This window comes from Cygnus olor, chromosome 21 (assembly GCF_009769625.2).
Source record: "Cygnus olor isolate bCygOlo1 chromosome 21, bCygOlo1.pri.v2, whole genome shotgun sequence".
Lineage (NCBI taxonomy): Eukaryota > Metazoa > Chordata > Aves > Anseriformes > Anatidae > Cygnus > Cygnus olor.
In genome coordinates, this window is record NC_049189.1 from 2,549,134 (window position 1) to 2,565,570 (window position 16,437).

General features: G+C 47.5%; 1 protein-coding gene across 5 annotated transcripts in view; it reads right to left on the bottom strand.

The window, feature by feature from the left end:
- MIB2 (MIB E3 ubiquitin protein ligase 2) overlaps positions 1–15,706 on the bottom strand; it is a 41,399-nt gene extending 25,693 nt beyond the window's left edge. Inside the window, exons 1-5 of one of the 5 annotated variants that reach the window (XM_040533224.1) lie at positions 15,608–15,706; positions 15,250–15,381; positions 3,284–3,320; positions 2,680–3,021; positions 1,510–1,681 (exon numbers count right to left, since the gene is read on the bottom strand). In XM_040533224.1, the coding sequence (XP_040389158.1) occupies positions 1,510–1,681; positions 2,680–2,926 (419 nt within the window). In that variant the 5' untranslated portion in view covers positions 2,927–3,021; positions 3,284–3,320; positions 15,250–15,381; positions 15,608–15,706. Of the gene's footprint in view, positions 1–1,509; positions 1,682–2,679; positions 3,022–3,283; positions 3,321–12,617; positions 12,743–15,249; positions 15,382–15,607 lie in introns of those variants that run through there. The other 4 variants (XM_040533221.1, XM_040533223.1, XM_040533220.1 and 1 more) reach the window with 4 other exon arrangements.
- Positions 15,707–16,437: the final 731 nt, after the last annotated feature.

Here is a 16,437-nt window from a genome sequence, read left to right on the forward strand (position 1 = left end):
GCAGGCTCACACAGTGCCCCTCGCCCTTTTTTTCCTTTTTTATTAGCTGCCTAGTATGAGGAAGACCCCTACTCCTGCTAACATACAGTGATGTAACTCAGAACCCTACTGCTCTAACAAAAGACCGGGTATCACAGACTCTGGCCTGTGTCTAGACTTCCTTTTAAGAACTAATAAAAGCCTGTTTATATCACATCTCTAACCGCTGGGTGGTACAAACCTGCAGAAAAAGGAAAGGAATTTCAGGGAAAAAAAAGCAAGCCAAATAAACCAAAAGGGCACGAAGAGGCAACATCATCAGACATCAAGTTCTGCGCTGGCGGAGAGCTGCATCCAGAGACCCCAGCAGAGCTCAGAGGTTTCTCAGGCAACGTTCCAGAGCGGTGCTGCAGTGTACTGGCAAAGTCAGACAAGTCACAGAGGGCAACTCTAGGTCTGGCAAGTTTACCAGCAGCCTTCCGTGCTCTCTTCTCACACTGATGGCAAGCACTCTATTGCCTAATTTAAAAGCAGCCTGGACACAGGTGAGATACAAGCCCTGAAAGGAAAAACTGCTTTATTTACATCTTTTGCCATCTAGGTTCCTCAGAAAAGGAAAAGTTCTGTGAGGGATAAGAGTTCTGAGGAGAAAGCTGCCTGGCAATCTCCCTCCTGATAGAAAAAATAGCATTCTGGGGCGTTCCTGATCAGGGTCCGAAAAGATGACAGAGCAGCCCAAGCACCATTTGGCCCAAAGCAGCAGCGCCCCGTAGAAGCCATACAGAGGCCCACAAACTTGGACAGCTCTGCAACAGCGCAGCCTCGTACGATAACTGTTGTCTAGTTTTTTTAATTCTTCCTTTGAACGTTAGGAAGATTATCTACCTTAACGGCGGACAAGCAGGTGCCCCTGAATAACTGTCTAGAGCTAACTATAATGCTGAGAGTAAAAATATAGGTATATTTATACTTCCACTAAATACACACACCCATATATGCATTCACACACAGTGGAAATCATGACGCTCATTTCACAATAGGATCTGTCTGGATTGTCGTATTAACACAAGCTCAAGAAACATCCTAATCTGGTGGATAAACACGAGCCTTAAAGCTCAGAGACGATCTCTTTGGACAGCAGCAGCTACCCCTTGCTAGCACTCAGAATTCTGCCTCGACGATACTGGCAAGACCACGGTAATAACCCCAGAGAGAGCTTCCCATACGGGAGGAAAACCAGCTGCAGATCAGACAGCACTGTCCATGGAATTACGTTGCTAAAGACAGATGCAACACACAGTGATATTTTCAAGGAAAAAAAAAAAAAGAAAATCAGCGACAGACACAAGAGCTGATTTCCTATAACTCACCCTAGGATTACAAAATTCATCTTCATGCCCACCTTAGGAGGCACAACTGAAAGTAGTGCTGACAATTTTTCGTGCACCCCACTTTGGAGACCACTGCTACAGAAGGGTAGTTTATAAATCTCAACACATTTCACTGGACTCCCCCTGTAGCTCCACTTACGGTTGTGAGTGTGCTGTCTCGTAGCGCTCAAAGGAGTGGGACAGATCGTGCTTGTTGTTCATGTAACACTGCGTGCACAGGTCGTAGTCGAAGCACATTTTGCACTTCCACCGCATTCCCCGGATACCGTGCTTCTTGCAACAGTCACAGATAATGTTAGGGTGACGGACGCCTAGGAGAACAGGAGGAAAAGAATATAATATCCCCACAAAATTCAGAGAAACCAGGTTGACAAGGCTGTTAGAATTATATCAGCATCTTTTAAAGGGAAAAAACGTGCATGTGCTGAAGATGATGACAGAACATCTAAGCTTAATAAGGGAAAGTCTGCACAGCGTTCTAGGACTGAGCAGGGTTGATCTGGCTGCCACCTAAGCAAATCAGAAACCCTATAAATGCCCTGAGGTGGCATCAAGGTTGAGCCAACAAGCCTTTTGTCTCTATGGATTTGTACGTTAGGAGAGGTCCCCACTACTACTACCACGCAGCCCTGAGTTTGGCACTAGTTTACGTCTCCCTGCTCTTTTCCACCAGAGCAGCAAAATAAGGCTGCTCACACTCAAATGGTTGCATGGGAATGAAATGAAAGCAGGGGATACTGGAAGAGGATTAGAGCTCATCCAGTGCAATAAACCAGAGCAGATTTTGTATTTGTTTAGAGATCTCTCCAATACGTTATCTTTCTCCCAACAACAGATAACTCCTGCCCTTACTCAATCAAGTAAGCACAGCTACAACAAATGAGCTCAATCAGGAAAATTCAACTGTAACAATTTTTGGCTGCTCAGCTTTTCTGATGCTTGACTTTCGAGCTGTTTACTATGCAAAACAGGCAATATAAATTCTACTTAGCTCAAATAATACTTGGGAGCTTGTTCTGCACAAACAATTGACAATGCAGCTCAGTACGTTTCAGATACAAAGCCTAAACAAGGGAACCGAAAGAATTAATATTGATCTAAGAAGACATCTCATTTGTTCTGAATTATCTTGCCCAATTTCAATGCCTTTCCGTGGCCCTGCCATAGAAAAGCAGCACAGCTGAACTCAAATATTCATTCCAACGTAGTTGCAAAAGGCTCACGTGCCAGTTAGCAGGTGAGGCAGGTTACACATGCTGAAGATGGCTTTACAGCACATGCTTGTGCTCCTTGTCCATGCCACACTTACCTATTTGTGCGTTATCGTACAGAAGAAGGTCATAAGCTCCTTGAAATCCAGTCCGATAATTGGTTCTGTTGCCCTGATCCCACTGCACGACCACAGTTTTATCCGGAGTGGTTGGGCTGCCTGTGCGACCGATCTCCACCACAGTCCCAACGTTCCCTTCGCCACTGTCCTGGCTGCCCCACTTCCAGTCCACTCCGCGAACGACCCGCATCCCAACCTGCATGCTGGCATAGGGGTCCGAGTCCATCGCTCTGCACAGCGACCCTCAGAAATCCCTCACGCCGCGGGTCTGGGAGATGGGCAGCAGCAACACATCCAGCAGCAGCAGCATGCTCAGCACACCTGGGAAGACAACGCAGCATTAAGTGGTGTCACTCCGTACATCACGGCAACAACCTTCAGAGCAAGGCGAGCGGATGCCATTTCAGCTCGTGCCCCTGGTGCACAAACTCATGCTCAATTAGCAGGCCCAGAAGGTTTTCTAGATTCCGCTTCCCAAACGAAAAGAACTCAAAGCCCACCTTGAAGTATTTACCCGACTCTGCTGTAAACACCACCAAAAGAGATGCTGCGTAAAGGGATGACTGAGATGCATCCTGATTACCTTCTATTCAGCTTCAGTCTTGATTGCAGTCCAGCTGCTGTTTTAAAAAATGACAGCTGCCTTTAGCAAGAAACTGGAAGTCCTGCTTCTTCATAGTACTACAGGTAAACTTAACATCAACTCCACAAAGAGAGTCAAAATAGCAAGAAACACGCTCCCTGCCCCCGAATGACCTGGCTACAGACTAGGCCTGACATGCTGAGTAGATAAATCTGTATTTTATTTAAACAGAGCTCTATTTTTGATGAAGACTTCACATATATCTTCTCAGATAATACTGCAGTGCTGTGTTCATCTTGCCCAGAAAGTCTGTGATTGATTTTGAGACACAGGAAGCCTTAAAGATGCATAGAAAAGCAATATGTAACTGTTTTCCAAAAGCGACAGCAGTTTTAAAACGAGAGCCAACGTTAGAGAAATGTCAACCTTCGTTGCTATTCTAGCTACAGCAGGAACAGGAAAGGGTGGGCAGCTAATCTGCAGTGAGCACTGCAGGAAAAGCTTGGGATAGCCTCTCCAACTGTTGCCATGACAATTGGTAAATGAGGTGAACACCACATGGATGCAGCACGTCCACAGCTCCGAATTCCATCACAGATTGTCAGTCTGCTTTATGGATTTATAGATGTCTTTTTTAGAAGACGACGGAGGAATACAGCTTTCGATATTTAGGGCCAAGCTGCTCTTAGAGCTCAGGAGAAATCTACTGTCGCATCCTTTTACCTTTGGGCATCCCTGGGTCTCCCTCTTCATCTCAAGCTATCTGTAACACCCCAAATTTTGTGAAATAATTATGAAAAAAACCCACATGCATCAAAAATGCAGAGTGCCAAGGGCCAAACTGTGCAGGTTCCAAAAGCACAGCAAATCTTACCGAGTGCCACGACAAGCAGCCGGCTCACCCCAGGCTGACAGACCCGCCACCAAGCTCACAGGATGTGCACCCAGACGTGGCAGCAGGAGCAGCGCTGTGCCGTGCAGCTAACGCTGCCGCCTACCAATAAAGCAACCAAAACCACCCAGGGCTAAAAATAAACTCTTCCCCCAGCCAAACATCCCCTTTTAAATGTATGGAGGAGTAATGTGATGCAGAACGAAGTTTCTAACATACAGAGAGCCGGATTTCTGTTCAGCTTTAGCATCTCCCCAGCTTCAGGCTTTTTCCGCTGCACATCACCGTGACATCCGAACACCAAAAGCTAATGTCCTTGTGAACTCTGTGGCATCTTTACTTCTAATCATCGCTAAGAGATGCCTGGGGCAACACTTTCATTTGGACCTTTGTGGAAGTGGACGCAACATTGCTGAGTTTAAGGTGCACCACTGGTTATTGCTTTTATGAAACTAAGAGAAAGAATATCCTTTTTAAAAAGCATCGCAAGACCTAATGAGATTTGCATGATCTGCTCCTCCTCCAGACGAGAGATTAACGGTAGACTTGGCAGCGCTCGGTTAACGGCTGGACTTGATGATCTTGAAGGGGTTTTCCAACCCATATGACTCTGAATAAAATGGATGCCTTCCTGCTTTAACTAAGTTTTCCACTTTACAGAAAGCACATGGCTGTCTCCTGGCAGTTCTGTAATTACAGGCCTGATGCTTATCGCAGGCCAGGAACGCCATCTCTGTTGATACCCCAAGTAACAAGCTGCAAGGACAAAAATCCATCAGATCAGTAGCCCGGAAGACGCTGGATCCAGACGGAAACAGTTTTACTGCTGCCACATGCATCGAGCTTCCCTGGGTTCTGCAGGTTCCTGTTACTCACGAAGGAGCTGCACATGGACTCATCCCACGGCTCTGAGCTTATGTCCGGGACTCCAACACCCAGGAAAGCTACCGCAGTTTAACTGCACGCTTGTGATGCTGAGCGCTGGTTAATGCTGCTCTGGGCTGCAGTGACCCCCACGTAATCTCCTGCTCGCTGATCTGAAGGCTGACTTCTTAACGCCAATCTTCTCTTTCCACCCAAGAAGGCACCAAAGGCACCACATTCCATCTAATCCGCAGGGTAGTGCAATGTAACAAGAGGAAAAAGCATTCAGAGTCTTTAGGAGATGAATTACAACGCACACGCGGTCTAAATCATGCTAGAGACCAGCGTTATTTACTTCCTAAGTGGAAATGTTTCACTCATTGAAGCAAATGCTCCTGCTCCTCCCTCGAAGCTGTTTGAGTGTAAATGATTCCAGGGAAGGATAGGTGTAGCTGCCAGAAACAGTTTAGAGAAAACAACAGTTTCCCAGAGGAGTTTAAAGAGGGCTCTGAACAAATACTCCATCATAAAACACAAACATGTCTCTGAATCCTGACCTAATGTTCTGACCTCATCTACTGTGACATGGAAAAGCACAGCCCAGGTGTAATCAAACCACTCTTAGGAAATAAAAGTAATATTTAACTGGAACAAAGGGAAAGTGCCTTCAGTCTGCAACGTTTTTCTGCTAACACTCAAACCCCGCTGCAGGTAGAGGTGCTCTAGAGGCAGCCCAACACACGGCTTGTAAGAGGCAAAGGTTGCTGCCCTACTGGATACACGGTAAACAGAGCCGAGCGGTGGTGTAAGCAGCTTGGCAAAACCCGTGCACATAACGTGGTTATCAGGTTATTTCGACAGCATGGTAAACAGAGGAAGAGGCAGGTGTTTCTTTCCCCCCCTCCTCTTTTTTATTTTCCTTCTGAGATGTATTCTGCAGCTAGAATTGTCTTTTGGGAGGAAGTACTTCACCTTAGGGAGCTCTGCCAATCCTAAGGATGCCTCCTTAAGTGCCCTGGGCCATGGCAAATGCCGTTTGTTTTTTCAGAAGGGTAGCACAAGCTCACAAAGCTCAGGTTTTGATGCTCCTCTGGAGTCCCTAGCTCCTTAGCATCCTCTGGGAGCTCACGTGGAGACGGCTGCAGCAGAACTTTTATTACCGGGCCCTTTCCACAGCAGCTCACATGAGCTGTGGAATTATTTTTAATAACTTCACTCGAGCGTGAACTATCCAGCTTTCCCAGCCGTTAATTCACGAGCCCCACAAGAAGTCGTTACTGCACTAAGCGTTTGGAGAAATAAGATCATCTCCCATCTCTTATTACTGCCGGTCTCTGACTTCTCCTCCTGCCCTTGTATCATTGCACGTCCAATTGCTGACGATCTGCAGCACCTGACACCTACCACAGGGGTCAAGCTGCCTGCTCCTCGTCCTCCTCTCGCTCTTCAGCGGCCTCCAAGGAACACCAGACTCGCGTGGGCTGCAGTGTGTGTGTCCGGACCCGCGGTGCTGCAGGCTCGGGCTCCCTGGCTTCACGCAGCACAGAGCTCGACGCAAACACAACCACTGGGCACACAAGCCAGACAGCCGAGGGTGACAGCCTCGTGGTTGGTCCAGGAGTCAAGATTTCTGCCATAAATTCCCACCCAGGGACAGAAAGGACGTAACGCTACTAGGAGGAGAAAACACGCTGTCCTTTGCCTGACAAAACCAGGCAGGACACTCCCTGAAACTACTTGCTTATTTGACACCCGGTGCGTTCACACTGCGCCCACGGCAGCGCTGCGCAGCCATAAACCCATCCTTCCACACGACCTTTTGCACAGGGTGTACCGAGCAGCGAGCACAAGAATTAAGCTCTTGCATCCTCAGCACGACTGGGAGGCGGGTAAAGAAGCTTATTTTAATTAGAAGAGGATCTGGGGAGTTTTACATCCTGTTTTCTAAGACCCACCCTCCTGCCCCGAGTTCCCCTCTCATAGAATAGTGGGTTTGTGCTTTGCTCTTTGATCCTCGGCCCATCTCTCTCAGGGAAGAGAGAAACAGAGCAAGCAGCCAAGGCGTTCTTCACTTGACATCACAAAAATAACCGCGAGCCCATGAGGTCTGGCAAGACCAACGCCACTTGCTTTACCCTTCCTTGGTCCCAGCGCAGACTGGGCAAACACCAGGAGATGTTTACAGACGCCCGGTGCGGGCAGCCTGGAACAGAGCACGCCCCCAGCGCCGCCTGCATCAGCAGAAATCCAGAATAACCTCACTGCAGCACAAGCAAGCAGCGCGGTGGTGCTCACTCTTCAGGAGACAATTCAGCAACAACCCTCCGCAAGGAGCTGGTTGTGACCTTGCTGGCCTCGTCGGTCGTTTCAGCGGGATTCTACCCAAGAACAGAGGTCTGCAGTTCAAGTCGGGGATCAAAAGGATCTGTTCCCTCCTCGGAGAGGCAGCAGAGGCACCTGACGCACTCTGGAGCTGTTTCTTCAACCATTCTTCCTTGTTCAGCCTCCCAAGTGGCTCCTACTCACCAAGGTTCTTACTTTAAGCCCTCACAATACACACGCCACATTTGGGTTTCCAAGGGAGCATCAGGGACACAGTGCCATTTTAAAAGTCATATCAAGACATTAAACATTAGGATTGATCAGCTACCACTAGCGTAAAGGTTCAAGGTTTACTTTTTTATACCCCGACACTGGAAACAAAGGCCTCTAAACAAGTTAGATGTAACGGCTGAATTACGCCAGCTCCTCCTGGCTTACGAGCACTGTGCTTGTGCAGCTGGCTTTTGGTAGGACTCTCTTCCACACTACTCTTATGCCCCATAGAAGTGGCATTTGACTGAATTTTCCCCCTTTCCTGACACAAGCAGTGTGAAACCAGCGCCAGCTCTGTAGCTATCTGCACAAGTATTGTTCCCCACCCCAGTTTCCCTAGCTGCAAACCAGAAATAAACACTGTCCTATTAGAGATTCTTTACTCACAGACAACAACCAGGATCAAATACCTCTGACTAAGGCTCCAAGCTGCTCAGTTAGTCATTACCAAAGCGAGCTCTCACGCCAACAAACCCAAATTCAGACCTAGCCTTCACTTTTCTTCCTCCTCAGCAAGCAGTAAGACCCCAGGACAGCACAACAGCAGGCACACGTGTGCTCTCCCAGCAGGACCCAGTCTAATTTCTCTCAAGGCTACTCGCACAGCTGAATATACTCACTGTTAAGTGAGAGCAGAGCAGAAAACGATCGTTTTTGACTTACCACCATACAAAGATCAAAAATCTTTAACTTCTTAGCAGGCCTCTTTCTAAGCCGCCTGGTAATGGTGCTTTCTGGCCAGCCTGCTGCTTGTTCCAGCGGTGTTCCTTCGCACACAGCACCCAAACATTTCTGGATGACTTTGTTCTGGGCTAGAACTGTAGCACCAACAGGTGTAAAGACACACTGTCAATGTGAAGTGCTGGGCAAACCATGGCAGTATCTCCACACAAGTCTTTCACTAGCATTTTAATGCCTGCTTTAGGGAAAGCCAGACATATAAGCATACATAAGAGCAATACGTCATTTATCTCAAGTAATTAGAGCAGTATTTTTAAGATGCTCTGAAAAAATCCCTTTCCGATTGGCCTTGTGATGGGTGATGCTGCAGGTACTACTTTCTCTTGTAACGCTTGCAGCCCTAACATACACGTGACTGTCCACTTATGCAGGAGTGCAACATGCATCTACCTAACCCATAAACTGGCCTCTGAAGGAGTCATTTATGGGCAAAAGTCGGGTTTACGTTTTGCCTGTATTTGGAATTTATCATATGGCAGCAAGAGCACAAACTTCCTCCCTTAGATGCCCAGGCTGGCTGTAAAAGAAACAAAAGGCTGCAGAGAAAACCTCCATCTTTTTTATGCAGACATTTATCATAAAATCAGTTGTGCTAAATTATTTGCTGAAAAACGTGCATAAAATCCTACCAAGTGAGAAAAGTACCTCTAGTATAAGGGCTAACATTCAACTGCAATGCACGGTAAAGATTCTGTGCTTTTCAATGCATTATTAATGCACAAACACTGGGCTCTAGCACTGCCTCCTAACACAGCACTGGTGCCAGCCCTGCTTCTTGCTGTGGCAAGGCATGCAGTCAGACCCATTTTGTTGTGTATTGTTTCCCAGATCTCACTCCACAGCCCATGCTCATACAAAGAGCTGCACTGTCCGATCAGGCCTTGTTTATCCGCTGAGGCTGAAGAACAGGGACTGGGTGGTGGAGTCGAGCGAGCAGGAGCTGCGCTACTCCTGCACATTTCGCAGATCGGACCCAAGGACTGGCAAAGCGAAGCCAATCGCTTCCAAGTCATGAAACAATGGCAGCGATATCAGACCGAGTCCAAAAAAGACAGGGATGGACCCCAACCCTGACAGCACTGCTCCTCTTTAAAACAGCCATCTGGTTCTAACTAAATGCAATTTAAAAAAAAAAAAAGAAACAGTTAAAACCTCACTAGTACGGTCCTACCTTAATTTTGCCACTAAGGCTAATCTTTCAAACAACGCTCTAGCGTAAATTGGTGATAGGTACCTTAGTAAAACACCAACAGAACAAGCTATCTTCCGGCTGAAAGCACGCTCATCTTAGCAGGAACCAACAGCAAGCAGCGAGTGTATTACCCCAGCACTGTTACCTGTTCCGAGGCTCCACCTCCTGTGGCTAACACAAAGAGCACAGAAGATACAGGCTCTTCGCTCCCAGGACGAGCAGATCTTCTAACGCAGAAGAGTGACACCACCTCGGGCATTATGCTACAAACTTAACCACTGAGAATCAGACTAAGCCCTTGGAATTCCTCCGTAGCCCACCAAAAGAATTTGCAAATTGGCGGAAGGGAATCACCTTCTACTCCACTGCTACGCCACGGCGTCTCACTACCACTTTGCTTCGCAGCTCACCGAAGACAGGGATATTTTTTCTCGTGCTCTCAGCATTTCTGCTTAGCCTGAATTTTGCAAAATGGCATCGCTGGCACGGAGTGGAAGAGAAGAGCAGATGATGCTTCCGTGGGTTAAATATCAGTATCAGATAAATGAAGCCATCCCTACTGACAAACTATTCTCAGCACAAAGGAAAATTAGAAGCGGGATAGCTGCCTTTTAAAACCGATCAGCCATGAAAAAGCCTGAATGAGGCCGAACCACTCCCGTACCCCAAACCTCACCTGCTCTCACAGTATATTTAACTGTATTACATAAACAGAATAAAGCAGGTGATTAATATGCCTTCACTCGGGGATTAACATCTTGTCATTTCAGCCTCGCTAACTGTTTTGTATAAGAGCAGGCACACATCCTGGAATACTGGGACACAGAGTGAAGAAATGCTAAAAATAGCTGGCCAGCCGTTAGGCTTAAAGCCTGCTTTTCACCTCTACAATCAACTCTTGTCCTATACAAATGCCAGCCTATTGATCCCTTTGGTCTAAGCTGAATTTTGCATTCAATTTACACTGATTGTATTCTAACACCGAGTCCTCCTGGTGAGAAGGGAAGGCAATGTTCCCTTCGCAAGTTGTAGGAGCAATACTTTTTGTGGTTATCATCCTGCCTTTCTATTCTTTTACCTTGATAAAGGATGCTGGCCTAAAAGAAGCACCAGAGAATTTATTAAGATGCAGTAACAGTAGTTTTGTGCAAATCCTGCTCAGAAGCTTGACGCCAGCATTCTGGTTGGTATTTAAAATTCTGATGGTATTTAAAAAAAAAACAACCTGCAGGGTTATCTTCTATTCTCCTTGTTCCAAAAGTTAAATTTCTTGGGTTTAAGTAATTTTTTTAAAGTAATTTTTTTTTAATGAATCGGCTCAATGCTGACTAATGGACCAGGCTGATGAAATCCATGGAGTTGCGAGTGGGTCAATATTTGCTTTAGCCCATACAGATGAGAACACAACCTTCAGGAAGCACCACAGGCCAATCAAAAATAAACAGCTGTCACAAGCTTCCCACAACAGACGTCGTGGTGCACCACAGAGAGGTGGAATACCTTTTGCCAAGTCAGATACGTTTGAAATTCATGTTTACAAATCACCATCAGCCAAATCCAACAAAAACTTCACAAACTTGAAACCCGTGGGATCGTTGTTCATCTGCTCATTGGAGAATTAGGGGTGATGATAAGGGAAAGTTCACGCTGGGAATCTGGCGTTTCTCTCTTACTATATCCCCTAAGATAATTGCTCATGAGCCTGATGAAATTTCCTTCCGGCTTTTGATGAACTGTGTTCTCTCCAGGAGGGAGAAAAACACACCAGCTCCAGCCATTCGCTTTAATTGGACCTGACAGCTTGCAGATTGCTGCCTAAAGCCTTGAAATCTCAGTAGCTGGGGCTGAGCAGCATCTACTTTTTCCTCAACAGCAGATTTCATAGACCCAAATCCAACTCGTCCGGGGAAGCTGAAAAATCTGTTACAGTACAAGCTCAACATAACTATCAGGAATGGCTTAGGTGGAGCTTATTGCGCCTTTTGGCAAAAGGAGGATGAGGCAGCCTCTTGAAAATCCCTTCCAGCCCTATTTTCAATCAGCTCAGAACGCAGTACCACACAGAAACAGATTCCAACATCCAGAAGTCTCTCCTGCCTTCGGATTTCAACCGCGTTCTTACTTTGACATTGCTCTGAGCCTTGCCTCTGAGAAACACGTAACTGGCCCACAGCTGGTGGTGTTGAGCCCCAGTGCGGATCGAGCAGTGCTCTGGAAAACACACTATTGTGGTTCTGTGACAAGGTTGTTCACAGGTATTTAGACCAAGGGCACCTTGGTGGTGACACAACAGGATTACTGACCCTCTGAGTTACGAACCCAACTTTCTCCAACTTTTCAAAATGAAAAGATGCTGCCTCAGGCTCTGGCATAGAGCAAGCTGCAGCATAAAACCCTCTGAATCTCCGATGAGCCTTGATGGCTCATCCTACCATCTTTCAGATTCCCCTTCAGGCTTTTAGAATGGCCAACACTGCTCTCCTGCTGGTTTCCAGCCTAGAACTTGCCCTTTCTGTGCTCTGAAAGCAAATCAAAAGGTTTAAGTCTAATCTATCCTGACCTGCCTTTGGCTAGAGACATCAGCTGCATAGGAGCAGAATGAATTGAGCAGTAAGCTGTTACCTTCCTTCCTCGGACTTAGAGGTTTGAGGGTCAGCACACGCACCAATTCACTTACGAGTCTACATTTTAGAAGTACGGATGTTATCTTCCAGCTCTGGATAGCTTTAAAGAATGCAAGAACACTTCACAGATGGAAAATGGAGCCATGGTTACATATGGAATTGGTGGCAGAGCCAGCAAGAAACTCACATATCCTTGCTCCAAGTCTCCTTATTCTGGGAAATTCCAAACAAAACTACAGCTCTCATTACAAAGGGAGCAGAAGTAAACAACAGACTCCATTTTTTCAATCTTTGCTTAAAGATGGAAAAATATCCCATGATATCTACTGCACAGAGATATAATTTTAACAGTTTAATTCAATGCAGATTTTTTTTTTTCTCTATTCAGACAACCGAAGTGTTCATTCCGATCTAAGGTCTCTTTGCCTGCTTTTGCACAGATGCACATCTCCCAAGTACCAGCCACAACAGGAGTTGCACTGCAATTCCACAATAAAGGAGATAACTTACAGCGGACTGTAAGAAAGGCAGAGGCTTTTAAGTTCAACCACTTGCAAGCAAAATGAACTGGCTTCAGAGGCTTGTATTCCGACAGCGAAGAAGTCCCAAATGACCTGCCGATATCATCAGCTCGGTACCTCTGGAGAAAACAGCTCAGTGTTTGCATGCATGCAAAGCCCAATCGTTATTGGATTAAGGCCTGCTGCTTCCAAAGAAAACCACACAGAAGCACCAGGAAGGGGACGACGAAGTTTCCCAGCTCGGGTAGGATAGCATTGCCTTAGAAACAATACCTCTGTCAAGGAAAGGGGCATCCCACCAAAAACCTTGATGGGGAAAGAAAAAGAAAAGAAAAACAAAACAAGAGAGGGTATTCTTTCCGCCAACTGCTATTCCAATAATATGACTGCTGGAGGAATACGATAATTAGGTACTTTGGGAATCAGAGAGGAACCAGTAGTGTGGGACAGTAACACGATTTGACCTGATCACACTTGAAACAACAGAAGGAGCAAATAAGGGGAAAGCAACAACAACATATCGGAGGGTTTATGTGGCTCCCCAGTGAGAGTTTCTAGTGAGAACGTGCTGCAAGTTATATCGCAACACTCAGGCCCCTCCGTAAATGCCCTTGATAAGCCATGAATCAGAATCCTCACAAAACACCTAGGATTCAGACAGCCTGCTCACCAAGCCCTGCATTCTATTCCTGGGTCCCTGAAATATAGAAGCTCAGAATAAAAGTGCATGATCGGTACTGCTGCAAGTGGCACGGTCACATTCAGCGTGACCCTGAATCCTGCCGGGGCCCGGGAGCGGTTCTGTATCAGAGACGATGAGCGAAACAAACAGATTTAACAGGAACAGGCGGGCAGGGGCAACATGACCTAGAAGAGACCAGCTATCAGGTTGGAGAAAGTCTTCACCTTCAGCCAAGCCACTGGCAACTTGTCTCCATGAGCAATAAATACCTTAACACCACACGAACGCAAGGCAAGAGATGAGCTTGTTTCAGAGAGAACTACCACAGTTCAGAATAGCCCACGGTGGTCCCAAATAAATGGGAAGGAGACATTTGCAACCACATTTGTGGCACTTCCACAGTTTTTGTAACTTCTGCGACTTCCATAAAAGTTTTAGCAGAAAAACGCTGTGCACGGAATCCCAATTCTTCCAAGCAATCCTAGCAGTGGCTTAGTGGCCACTCAAGAGCAAAGCTGGAAAACTGTAAAATTCTTTATATGCTAACTGGGCACAGGACTTCCACAGTCACACTGTTTCAAACGTGCATTCGAGACAGACACCAAAACATAGGAAGCTACCCAGCAATATCACAATAAGCAGAGAATTAAGCCAACACAAATAACATACACTTATGAAAATTATTCTCACAACAGCGAACCAGAGGTGTGCTGTGGAAAGGGATGGGAAACACATTTACTTTGTTGAAGCTTAACATGAGAAAAATCATTCAAGAAACAGAACCAGTCGTGATGCTTAAATTAAATGCCTAGAGAACTCTGCTCCATGTGTTGCAGACACATTTGCCAGTCCTAAATGAACTCATTACATCTTGTCACCACAGAAATCATAGAATCCTGGAATCATTTAGTTTGGGAAAAACCTCTAAGATGCAAGTCACCTGACGCTCGATCTGCTGCTCTGGTAGTTGTCTGCCTTCAGGAGGAACTTCCTGAAGGGAACCACCATCTGCCCAACGGACGTTACCTGCTCCAGGTACAAAACTGGACACCCGTAACCCAGAGCAGAAAGAAAGCGCAAAATAGGCTTAGCTAGCTCTGCCAAGGCTATGGGGGCTTCTTTCTGATTTCCACTACCAATATGACACACGGCATCACTCCAAACACAAAACTGGGGGTTATTTACAGTAAACACGTTCCTCATTTACTTCTTACTCAAGTAATTAAATTCTGGAGTTGAGCATCTGCAGGGAAATCGACCCAAACACACAGAGCTTCCAATGCAGCTGAACTGCCTTCTCTACATCTAAGTTTTGCCCTTGTTTTTCTTGCTTTCTCAGTTCAAGGAGATAAATCAAATCAAATAAATCAGAGGAAAAAGCAAATAATCAGAGGGAACAAAAAGCCACAGGTGTTTCAGTTCTGAGTAATAATTCAGCATAAGGCCTATGCTCCAGTGATACGACATGCTCAGGAGGAATCAATCCCAATGTTTCTGTCAGCTCCCACCTCAGCGAGGGCTTACCAGCAGTTCCTGCTTCAGAACAGGAACACGCCTTCAGAACAGGAACACACCTGGATTTACGCCCTCTGATGTATTTACGCCCTCTGATGTATTTACGCCCTCTGATGTATTTACACCCTCTGATGTATTTACACCCTCTGATGCAGCTGTCGCTGGCCACCCAGAAGAAAAGAAGCAAAAATAAAGAAGGAGCAAGATGCCACTGCAGGCTCAACCCTTGGCAAATGTGGCAGAAGGAAAAGTGGCTGCTTAGAGTAAATCTATCCCTTGCTTGGTGTAAGAAAATGGAAGAAAAAAAAAAAAAAAACAACAACAAACAACAGGCACATACCTGGCAGAGACGGAGGAGAGCAGAATTCATGCAGCCCTTCGGCAAGCCGCTGTCCTGTAGCCAGAGCCGTGTTTGTCTCCTTCCCTCTTTCATCCTCGGTGCAGGAGCCTGCAAGCTGCCCCGCTCTGCGGCCTGAGGGGAGAGCAGAAGACACGAAGCTGCGGCTCCCTCCGGATCCCTCCTGTGAGGCAGGAGCCGAGCACCGGCCGCGGGCCGGGAGTCGCCCCCCACCAGAAGCCTCCCCCGGCTCCCTCAGGGCTCCCTCCCCGGCTCTCCCACCCCGGCCCCAGCCCCCAAGGGCCGCCAAGCACCGGGGGCTGCCTCGCTGAGGTAACCGAGCCCCCCCGGAGCCCCTCACCCCCGGGGAAGCGGCCGAGGAGCCGGGCCGCGGCCCGCCGGCCCCGCGGGTGCTGCAGCAGCGGCGCCGCCCGTCCCCGCCTCCCCTCCCGCCCAGGCCTCTCGCAGCTCGGCTCATGCTGGGAGGTGTAGTTCCTAGTTCCTCGCCCCGGTGCCGCTCCTTGTTCGGGGGGGCGCTGACTACAAGTCCCGTGAGGCAGCGGCAGCGCGGGGCCCCGGGGGTGGGCGCGATGGGGGCTCCTGTGGTGGCTGGGGCAGGGCCCGCGCTGGGCCCCGCTCCTCAGGGTCCTGTCACCTGACCTCATGGTCTCCTCACCTCATGGTCTCCTCTCCGAGCCCCTGCCCCTGCCGCGTCTGAGTTCTGTGCCTCAGATCCCTTCATAGCGTCGAGAATAAACACTGGGGGTCGTCTCTGCCCAAGCAGAATGGCCATTGAAGTCCGTGGGCTCTTCTGACTGGAAAAAAAATGCAGTTATAAGGTCTCGGGTGCGTTTGTTAAACGTTTGAGTGTTACATTTGAGGGTAAGCTAGTCCGCTGTCAGGGAGATTTGGGGATTCGGCGTCAGACCCAGCAAGGTGCTGTGTCACTTGGCTCTGCGGGTGGTCAGGAGGGCTCGGAGAGGCTCAGCTTCCCACCAGGAATGTCTCCTCTGCAAAGAAAGGCAGCCCAGCTGGGGCCTTGCTGACACTCATATTCAAAATGGGTGAGCCTAAAAGCACGAGGTGTTATTACTGCATTGATAATGATTTCCTCCTCAGAGAGGCATGAATTTGCATTGCTTCTCTCCACTGATGACACCGGTAATACGCTCCTGTGGAGCTGTTGTCCGT